This window comes from Cucumis melo, chromosome 7 (genome assembly GCF_025177605.1).
Source record: "Cucumis melo cultivar AY chromosome 7, USDA_Cmelo_AY_1.0, whole genome shotgun sequence".
Lineage (NCBI taxonomy): Eukaryota > Viridiplantae > Streptophyta > Magnoliopsida > Cucurbitales > Cucurbitaceae > Cucumis > Cucumis melo.
In genome coordinates this window covers 13,085,082-13,096,747 of record NC_066863.1, presented here as the reverse complement: position 1 = coordinate 13,096,747, position 11,666 = coordinate 13,085,082, and the positions used below count along the sequence as shown (strand labels likewise).

The following is an 11,666-nucleotide window of genomic DNA, read 5'->3' as shown; positions in this document are numbered from 1 at the left end:
GAAGGAACTTTCTATTGTGTTTATAAATCACGATCTTATATATTATCTTTATATTTTTGAGTTTTCACTTACAGTTGTTGGTTGTTTATTTAAATATGTGATTAGGAGTTGGATGATTTTATTTGTTGTAATACTATGTAGAAGGGTGGAAAGGTGTGCTGATATTTTAGGTGTTGAATGATCGTATTTGCTGTAGTACTATATGGAAGTGTGGAAAAGTGTGCTCGTATTTTAGTGTTGGATCTTATGCATTGTAGGTGTTTATTATTGGTTTGCCATGGATGATAGGATGTGTTGTTTGATATGTGTGATTATATATATAAGTGGATATATTGGAGGATTTGGAGTAGTTGGACTTATAGTGTTGAATATAGTTGTGTTTATTGATATTTGATTATATGTAAGTGTTGGATGATGTGTATTTGTTGTAGTTCTATATGGAAGTGTGCTGGAATTTTAGGTATTATTGTGTGCATTGCAGGTGAACTAGGTATTATTGTGTGCATTGCTGGAATTTTAGGTATTATTGTGTGCATTGAGTAGTAGGCATTATAGCTAGTGTGCAAGCCATTTTTTTATTTTTTACAATATACGATGACGAACATTTTCGGACGTAATTCGACTCAAATAATATCGGTTTTGCCGTCATAAAAACTATTATAAATACGACATGAAATGTATCTTTAACGTGGGTATAAAAACGACTAATTTAGGCTTATCAACATTATCAATCTTTTTCATGGGTACATAAGGACCTTTAACAACAATTAACCACAAATTATAGTCAACAAATTGCAAATAAATTTTCATTCTAGCTTTCCAATATGCATAATTTGAACCAGCCCTAGAAGTAGATTGACCTTCAACAATCTCATTTTCCAATAGTTTTGCAATAATGCTCCAACAATAAAGTTTATCATGAAATTAAAATTTTAAGAAGATCAACCTCACTCTGATACCAATTGTTGGACAGGCATGGCAAACCTAGAGGGGAATGAATAGGAATTAAACTTTTTAACAAATAAGTCTAAATTAAACTAATTAGATAATTTTTAAATTAAATAAAAAAACTTTAGCTAAATTATGTTAAATAGCAAGATTGACAAAAAGTATATAATAGAGTATGCAATCAAACTCAATCAACAAGAATATGTAACTAAAATTAAATGCAAAAATAATTAGAAAAGAGTTAGAAAAGTAGATACCATAATTTTATAGTGGTTCAGTCAAACTTGACCTACATCGACTTTCCCAATCACCTCTTGAGATTTTGATTGAAACTTTTCATTTGACTCTTTCTACAGATTAGAGCTGAAGCAGTACTTGCTCCTTTTTCGAGCTCAAGAGCAAACTCAATCCTTTCCACGGATTAGGATCGGCCAACCGTCACAATATGTGGAAGTTTTAAATCACAGAAAAGAAAACTCTCTAAAAGAGTGAGTATACAATTTTAAGCTCACAATAATTAATCCTCACAATACAATAAGAATTATCTCAAGGACAAGATGAAAAGAATGGAAATTAGAAGCTTTAGAGAGAATAACAATGGTGGCTTTTGCAACTTTTGAGTATTAGAAAGATAAACAAAATTCTTAAAATCTTGGAGAGAAATGAAGTATTTAAAAAGAGGGAAAATATATTGAAATCCAAAATCATTTTGAGTCATTGGATGTAAGTAAAAGAAAAATGAATGGTTGAGATTTAAACTCAATTAGTCGATAGACACAAACATAAATAATACTATAATATTATATCCTTTTTAAAATAGTTTGTGTAGAGCCCAAATAAAACAAGTTTACCATCTTTTTAAAAAACTAGTCGTTAGACAACTATATATATATATATATATATATATATAATATGTTAATTTTAAAATAATTTGTTTAAAGCCCAATAAAACAACTTATATATATATATATATATATATATATATATATATAATATGTTAATTTTAAAATAATTTGTTTAAAGCCCAATAAAACAACTTCACCATCTCTTTAAAAAACTAGCAGTTAGACACAAAGATAAATAATAATATTAAATTTATTTTCTTTTTAAAAAGCCAATAAAAAACAAAAACAAAAACAAAAGCCACATGTGTTTGATTACTTGGTCGTCATGTCACCATCTCGAGTATTTTTCTATTACGCTTCTTTTAGCAATATTTTTTCATTTGAACTTTGATATGGGTGATTCAAGAGGCGTCAGAATTATTGTTTTGAGCTCTACGTTATGAAGTATTCAAAATAATAAAATTGTCGATAAAAAAGTTCATATTTGTTATTATCAAAACATTAATTAATTAATTAAATTAAATTAAATAATCTGAGTAGTAAGGGCCAAAAAGGCAACAGATGGTCCTTAACGGGATGCAAATGATTAATGATAAAGATAGCTATCTAGATTTCATTACTTGTAAGGGTCATTACCTCTCTTTTAAGTGTGACAACTTACCGACGCTAAGTTACCACACTTGTTCTCCTTTCGGGACACAAATGATGGAGGTTTAATTGTCAAGGATGGAGTTTATTTTCCAAATTCCTTTCTGTGCACATTTAGTCATGTCTTTGTTACTTACCCTCTAGAGCAATTGGCAACAAACGCTAGCCAAGCGATGGAGTAAAGCTTAGCTAAATGCAATGAACCTTATAAATTAGATCTCTTATTAAGAACTCATCACAAGCCTAAACTACTTCTAACACTTTAAAAGATGAACAATAAAGAGTTGATAGATAGACAAGGAATAAAGTTGCAATGTATTGAAGAATGTAGGTCTTTCGATCATTGTACAACGTAAAAGTCAAATATTACGAATAAAATACAAAAATGAAAAGTAAAGAAAGGGAGCCGAGCTGCAGAATGACTGAGCATTCCTTGGCTAGCCCTGACTCCTAAGATTGACCGTAGAAGAGGTGGAAGAACTTTTATAGAAGACGGAAAGGCTAATCCTTTCCGCCAGCTCATAAGGAGTTCTCTAGGGTTTGGTCCATTCAAACCAAGTGTTCATGGTAGGGAAGAAGCTTTATATAGACTACTTTAGGCGGGAAGCTTATATTCTTCTGCACATGTCAGTGCTGATAGCAGTTCTATCAAGTCACATCAACTCCAACTACCACTCTTTGTCTTCTCGTGAATCTTCTTTGCATGATGATGTGGTTCCTTGCCTAGAAAAGTTAATCGCCAGGGAATATTCCTATCGTAGAGCTTTTGCATGCGCTCCACTTGCAATTCACTATGTTTCTTCTTTTCTTCATAACCCTGCGATAAGACACTAAACACATGGTAAAACAAGCATGGAGACCTATGCAAGTTATATTCTCTTATGTTTATGAATTTGGGATATAAGCTACGCGTTTTGAGACACTATCCTGCATGTTTTGGCTCCATCGTTTTACCTAAAAAGCCATAATAACTTATAACTTATATTTCTATAAGTTATTAGTTATTAAACAGAATCTTTAAAATCATGATTATTATTTAATAAAAATTGATACGACTTTTAGGCTAATTAAACTATTTAGTCTCTTCTTCTCATTGGGTGAAACTGTCTTGTGCACAACACATAATACATGCATAAGGTCTTGTACCATGTTAGAACAAAGTAAAAGGGAAATCTTTCTGGGGTTTTAAACTTAATAGACAAAATTAACACACAAATTAATTGGCTCCTCGGGAAATGATGTCAAGGGCCTTATCAGTTAAATAAACTTTATAAATACTTATTACAGTTTCCACTATTATGCAGTTTCAGTAGTGAGATTAGGTCGAACCCAAGCAACCTACATTTTTTTTAAAGGTATATAGGATAATCTATATAAATTCAGAAAAGTAAAATGCTGAGATAGTTTAGCGAGAGATAGCACAAGATTATCTTTGCTTATTAAGAGACCATTGGGCTTTATGGATAAGTTCATCGATGATTATCATAATTGACTAATCTAGAAATGCTTGCCAAATTCATAAATAAAGTATCCAACAAACCTCTATATCGAGGTTTGAGGCCTAAGCTAGTCACCGAATCTCGACACAAAAAGCTTCATTGCACACCAAAATAAAAAGAAATCTCATGGATCATGGTAAGAGTGGCCAAAACCGAGCTTAGAGGTCTCAAAATCGGCCATGAACTCTCTTTCTTTTACCTTGAATACTCTAATTAAAATGAAAATAAATTATATATAAGCCTCGTCGAGAGCATCGTGATGCTACTGACCTTCCCACAGTGCTATCCATTTTGTGTGCTTCTTCCTTGAGTGCCACGTGACACTAGGGCCTTTAGGGGTATTTGCGTCTTTTCATCCGTCGAAGCCACAGTCGCTCCATTATACCCATACAATAACTCCAAGTTAACCTTGAGCCATCCATAATGCTATGGAAAATGCATGTGATACTCAATTTTCTACTAAAATAGACATTTAAACTCGTTAATAATTCTAAACAAATGTGATTATAGGCACTAAGATAACTAATTAAAGGATTTATTGTCGCTTGAACCACAACCCCGCTAATATTAAAATGTATAATATTCATATTCAAATTTAGGTTAAATGGTGTAATAAAGATTAGATATGAAAACAATCAAAGACTTAAAAAAACATCAAAACCTTTGTATATTTAGGCTGTAGTCAAGACACGCTTCTGATAAGCATTATCTTGAAGACAATTATGTACACGAGCTTGCAAGTAGACTACATTGATCATCTCAATAGGATACGACTAAACTTCGATAGAATTGTAGCCTTGACTAAGATACGACTAAACTTCGGTAGAATTGTAGCCTTGAACTACTTGAGTCAGACAAAACTCTCTGATATTTGCTCTCAACTCAACTCAATAACACAAAGTAAAGAAAGAAAGAAAAGAATGAGAAAACTCTTCCATTTATAATGAAATACGACAAATTAATAACTATCCAAAATAAAAACAATAAATAAATACAAATAAATATAAAAATTGAACTCAAATTTAATTGTTGTTTGACTAAAAATCAAATATAATTCGTTCAAATTAAAGAAACTACAAATTTAACTTTCATACATGTTAAACCTATATACTCAATATTATCATACATGTTAAACCTATATACTCAATATTATAATCAATATTACATAAATTAAAGAAACTACATATCTAACTTTCATACATGCTAAACCTATATACTCAATATTACATAAGTTTAAAGATTGAGTTATCACATTCAATAACTCAAACTTTATTACTGATTCAGGGCATATTCGAAATTACCACTGTATTTCAAAAGTTGATTTTTCTTAATTGCTCAAAATATGATAGCAAAAATGTCTGCAAACAATAGCCTGAGTCTATCACAATATCAGAAGTAAATTTTACCATATTTACTAATAATATCAGAAGCAAATTAGATTGTACTATATTTAATATTATTTTATGACAAATTCCCATATACAATTGCCTCCTAATCTTAAGATAATCGTGAGGAAAATAAAGAAGGTAGTTTTGGCTCTGCAATACTACCTGACTAAAAGAACCAGAACTTGACAAAATGACCTCATCACTAACGTTGGCAAACTTTTTTCGAGAACATTAATTTCATCATTTATTTAACTAATAATGCAAGTCCAAGTTAGTAAAAATGAAAACGGTTTCATGAGTTTAAATAAATAATAATAATAATAAAACTCTCACACACAAAAACATAGTAAAATAAGCCCCTGTTTTCCCTTCAAAACAAGGATTAACAAGTAAATTTACATGGATTACACTGTTGGCTTTTCATTCAAGTAAAGCTTCTAACCAGAGCAGATTGTAAAGAACATTAAACTTAAAGGTGAGAAACTGAACCCAGTGCTCTAGAACAATCATCAGCCAAAAGAATGGCATGTTACATAATCCTTCAACTTGTTAGTGCCTTCCTCAGGCAATGGTCATTTGTGAGCATTACAAAACTGTTGCTGAACTTAGTCCCTTATTATCTATCTCTCTCCACCATCAAGTTCCTCTTGATCATTCAGCAGAATTGCTTCCTTACTATTCATCTCTCCACTCCCCTCTACTCGGTTTTCACTCTTGTACCCGAAAAATAGTTCGGATGTTGACTCATCTTCATCGTCCTCTTCTTCAGTTTGCTTATCTTTTGATCTGAAGCCCGACTGACTATGCATCCAAATCGGACAACGGTGCACAACTCCTAGACCTCCAGCCTGAGCTTGCGATTGGTCTGAGTCCTGTCTTGAGCAAGCACATTCAGGAACAGGATGAGATAGAAAAGATATTGATTTAGATACCGTTGACGCTTCTATCAGTCCATCAAGTAATGACTTCCTTAGATGTTGACGAATCGATCTCAGCCATGTATAGTTTGCTTGATATAGGTGTTCTCTGGTTTCTGCTAAGAGAGTTTCCATTACTTTTCTGCACAGACAACAGCATTGTAAACAATGGGTGTTTGATCATTAACCATCGATGATACGTCAATATAGAAAAACCAATACCTATCAGGTCGGTATGTTTTAAGCGAAGCTGACTGATAAAGCCTGTGGCCCATCACCAAGCTTGCAAAATTTGGATGCCCCTTACCATCACGATCAAACCCAGGAATAAAAACATCAGCTTCGACCGATATGAAATAGTCTATAGCTTCCCAAAGCAATTTATGGGCATTGGTCCTCAGTTCCATCACGGTACTTTCAGGTTCAATGTCACTCTCAGCCACCCAACCCCACCAACCTTCTATGTTGTGTGGATATTTTGGCCTTGCTGGTGGAGGTGGCAACGGGCGAGGACGTGGACCAATAGTATTCCACGCATCAGGTTTTGACTCCTTCAAAATGGAAGGCGGAGATCTTGGATAGTTTCCACCGACATTAATCTCACGACCATAAAGCCTGTTAAGTTCCCATGGGGTGCTAAGGGAAGTCCTGTCAACAACATTCTCAAAAGTAGCATGGAGAGGAATCAAGGTTCTTTGTCCACCGAAAACTTCCCCACCTGACACATATATAATGGTGTCCCATGAATATCCACGGGCCCGGAGAAGAATTCCTACCTGTAAAAGGTTGACAAGCATCATACTCTCCATTTTCATAATTTCATCTAACCATTGGATCCAAATTATATCACCTCCACGTTATTTCTCAGCTTACCTCTTCTGGCATTAGAGGACATGAACCATTTAGCCGTTGATCCTCGGAATTCACTGAAAGCTTCCCCTTGACGATCCCGCGTCTTCGCATCCACAATCTTTTGTGCTGAATGAGCTCATTATGTACATCCTGAATGTCATTTCAAGTCAAAAACACATATAAAACGTCAAGAATAAATCACCAAAACGTATGAATTACATAATCAAGGTTAAAATATGTACCTGAAACAGTTCAGCACAACCGTAATACGCTAAGGCCTCTCTTGTCATCCCAGGATAGTAGGCTATGAACGGCCTACCCGGAGCTCTTAACCTAAAAATTTAAAAAAAAAAAAAAGAACTGTAAGAACAGTTTCAAGAACCTTTCAAAACATTTCAAATATTTACCTATGCAGAATTTTGGTGGCAAGATCCTGAACTTCCACTCTGAATCGAAGAGCATGGAAGGCAACTCTACACCTCAATCTCTGATACTCTTCAAGATTGGGCGGAAGGAGAGCCTAGATTATCATTAAAGTGTACAATCTATGAGATTTTGAAGATTTTCTTTTTTTCTCTTTTAATGGAAAACCAACCTTCCATGAAGACAAATGAAAGAATATTGGCAAAAGGGTCCTCGAGAGAGGTTCTTAAGATATGACAATGTTCAAAAACAGTTTAGGAAATAACTAATTTCAAAATAGTGACACAAAGATCCCCCCTAGTTTGCTAACTTATACTGCTAACCCTCTTCTAAATACAAACTAATGTTATAACTTCAACAAGATCGTATAAAAAGCATTTTGACGAGCATAACATGAACTACACTATCAATCACATTAACATCAGTCATACAAGTTAGCATTTCAGGTGAAGATAGTTTCAATTATAAAGGAGTTCAAAAGTGTTCCTTACCTGCAAACACCCACCGTCGGAGACAACAAGTTCAACCACCGAGTGCTTCTTTAAAACAGGAAGCACATTGTGCCGATAAAAATAAGGAGATGCCAAGTAAGGTGCTTTAAAACTTGGGATCTCTTTTTTCCTTCGAGCACCTTTCAGATTTCTTGGAAGTGTCTTAACAACTTTAATGTCTCTAGTCAAGGCTGCAATGAACTGGTCTTCATTATAAAGGTAAGAAAAACTCTTGAACTGGGAGCTGCACGAAGATAATTAGAGTATTTGGTTAGTAGACATACTTTTTTGAAACATGGAAAAAGGTAGTATGTTAAATTTGGACAGTTCAAACCTGATTCCTTTGCTGCTTGTGGTTGATTGAATCTCAGGAACTACTAACGTTGCATTAAGGAGCCGAGCAATGACAACAACATCGCATATCTAGAAGACCAAGCATTTGCAATTCCTTCAATTTGCTACCATAACCTGATATTAATATCATAAAAGAGATTAAACCATTGCATCCTTACCGAATTCCTGATCTCATGGAATCCGCCCTGTATCCTGACAAAGATGAATCCATTTGATTGTAATGAGGGATCTGCCGATGTGATTAGTTCAGGAATGCATCATTTTAAACACATCATAAAAAACATTCTTACCAGGTAAAAGAGAGGAGGATTAGGTACTAGTTTATTATCAGCGCCATGGAATTCAAAGGGAACAAATCTACACATCAAGGAGGATAGCATATATCTATCCATCTATATCTATCTACTATATCTGTCTATCTATCTATCCATCCGTCCGTCCATCCATCCATCTATATATATATATATATATATATATATTTATATATATATATATTTTTTTTTTGTCTTTTTTACTTTTTGCTTGGTGCAGGTGGAAAGCCAAATTAAGATTCAGATTTGAGAGAAGCAATATGACTATAGCTATAATATCTTTTTTCAGAGAAAAAGAACGAAATGTAAGTTCTTAACACCTCAAGACTGCGGTCCGATTGAAATTAAGAGGGAGGGATCCAATACTAACCTACCACATGTAGCTTCAAGCATTCGTGTAGATTATATATGTACCAGGAAAATAAACAAGAAATATCTCACATCAATTTTTACCTAATGACAAATAATTATTTACACAAACAAAGCATTTAAAAAGTTCGAAGACCGAAATGAAATAAGCATGAAAGTTCAACATGCAGAGTAGGACTCAAACCAAATTCAAGCTCTCTATAAGAGGAAAATCTGCTACACCAATAAGTTGCAACAGATAAATGAAGCTGCAGAAGAGGCAATACCAGGATAGTGTTGTCTGGGATTTGCATCAGGATGCAAAGCCTCCAGCCGCCGAACTGGGCCCCAAAGCCGTCTAAACAAAGGACTCTGAACAATAAATTAGGAGGAAAAAAAAAAACAGCAGCAAATGTAAGATTCTGGAAACACAGAAGCATGTAAATTTTAGCCAAAAACTAACTAAACAACAAGATACCCATTTCAAAGGAAGACAAATTCATAGAAGCCAGATTTGAGGTTATTTTAAATTAATAGAAGAAACCCATATTCCCAAAAACAAAAAACAAGTTAAGATCTCAGGAAAAAACCTGAGAGGGAGAGAGATGAGATCTTACAGTTGGGGAAAAATCTGCATGTTCAAAAACAGGTCTCCAAGAGAAGATTGTAATAGAGGATTGGAACTCAGAAATGCTGTCCTGAGTAAATCTAGCAAGAAAGAAATGGGTGAAGAGGGAAAAAGCGGAAAGAACAATACCCACCAAACCAACCCATTTCATCCTTGATTTGAACACCATTTCTCCCTTCCCTTTCATTGCCCCCCTTTAGACTTCTCAAACTACAGGGCAAAGCTTAAGGAGGGAGAGGAGGAAGAAGAAGAAGGTGAAGAAGGTGAAGAAGGTGAAGCAGTAGAAGAGTAAGTAGAAATTAGAAAATTGTTGAGTGAATCAAGTAAACCAAGACAGAGGGAGAAGCCAGACGTGGCTGCGGGAGACCAAAATGGCACGTGCGAGACAGATCAACCAAGTTTTTCTTTTTCTTTTCTTTTCTTTTTTTTTTTCTTTTTCTTTTTGGGGGTAATTTAAATATGATTTATGTGAGATGTTACCGATTGATTGTGGAGAAGAGGAAGTAATAAAGGATGATCCTTTGAAGAACATAAGAAAATGTTGCCTTTTTGCCTTTAAACTTGAAAGTAGGGGGATCACATGATACCTAACCCCTTCTTTCTTTTTTTTTTTTCTCTCATGTGACATGAATAGACTACTTTGTGCTTATGGCTTTAAATAGCTTCATACACACTTTTTGATTCAAATATTTAGATTCTTAAATTGATCATATAGGCTATTAACGTTGATTGATAGTTGAATTTTTTTATCATAAATATGACCGGTGTTCTATATTGAATAAATAAAGAGATGATTAGAAATATATACTTATTTATTTATTAGTATCAAGTTATAAAATCTAAAATAGACAATATTATGCTTTTGTAAAAGTGTGTAGATGGTTCATTATTCCTAACTTTTTAAGTTTTGAACTTTGAAGATATTGTTTGTTTAGTTAGTCTTTGTTCTTTTTAGTGTAATATTTGAATTTTTGATGTTTGTGCTTTTAGGTCACGGTGTTAAGTTTAACATTTAGTCCACTGAATGCTAGAATTAATTAAGACATGTTTAAGGTTTTTTTAGTATAGATTCTAATAAGACAATTACTTATAGAGTAAGAGCATATTAAAAATGGTTTTTTAAAAAGACAGAAATATATTATGAATATTTTAAAAGTCAAATATTAATTAGATACGTACTTAGACGAAGCTTATAACTAACACTAGTTAATGATTTGGAAAAGTATTTACGAATCTATTAGAACAAGATATAGTATCATTTAAAAATAAAAGTTCAATATTTTAGGTAATTCTGAAAAAAAAAAACAATTCTAATATGGGTTTTTTAGAAAATATAACAAAACAGTAGAATATTTATATTGTATAGAACAATCTCGAAAACGAAAAAAACCCATAAGCTGATAATGAATAATACCAAAAATGTCTCGTCAACCATGCTGTTAACAACACGTATAATATATTTGGTATACGATCGTTTAGATTTGAATACCCAAAATCTAAATGATTTTCTTTTTCAATTTTATCTTTTAATTTGGTTATACAATCGTTTAGATTTGATCGTTTAGATTTGGTAACGATTTTTTTTCAAAATTTGGTAGACAATCGCTTATATTTGGCTAAACAAATTTTTTCAAGGTTCTTTTCGTACACAATCATTTAGATTTGTTTACACAATTGTTTATTTTTTCAAGATTTTTTGGTACATGATCATTTAGATTTGACTAAACAATTTTTTTTTAAAATTATTTTGGTACAGGATCCTTTATTTTTTTTACACGATCGTTTAGATTATCCCAATCTAAACGATTTTTTTCAAGATTTTTTATACACGATCCTTTACATTTGGCTAGATTTGGCTATCCGAATTTAAACGATGTTTTTTTCAAGTCGATCTTGAACAACCAAATAATAGTTTGGAAAAAAAACGATGTAAACAAATCTTAGGAAAGAGGAGAAGAAAGGCAGGAATATTTAAAAAATGTCTAACTTCATGTGCTTTGTTACACGAGTCATA

The 11,666-nt window shown here is 33.0% G+C and overlaps 1 protein-coding gene across 2 annotated transcripts; it reads right to left on the bottom strand.

Annotated features, from left to right (window-relative positions):
* Positions 1 to 5,672: 5,672 nt before the first annotated feature.
* LOC103495711 (O-fucosyltransferase 27) lies at positions 5,673 to 10,019 on the bottom strand. 2 transcript variants are annotated; one of them, XM_008457340.3, is made up of 10 exons: positions 9,642 to 10,019; positions 9,312 to 9,396; positions 8,524 to 8,594; positions 8,346 to 8,434; positions 8,012 to 8,255; positions 7,505 to 7,617; positions 7,340 to 7,430; positions 7,119 to 7,247; positions 6,468 to 7,021; positions 5,673 to 6,387 (listed from the first exon to the last, which is right to left on the bottom strand). In XM_008457340.3, exons 1-10 carry the CDS (start codon positions 9,837 to 9,839, stop codon positions 5,949 to 5,951), a joined length of 2,013 nt encoding a protein of 670 aa, XP_008455562.2. In that variant the 5' UTR covers positions 9,840 to 10,019; the 3' UTR covers positions 5,673 to 5,948. The 2 variants fall into 2 exon arrangements, with proteins under 2 accessions (XP_008455562.2, XP_050943565.1); XM_051087608.1 differs by having other exon boundaries at positions 9,312 to 9,382; positions 9,642 to 9,806.
* Between the last annotated feature and the right edge of the window lie 1,647 nt (positions 10,020 to 11,666).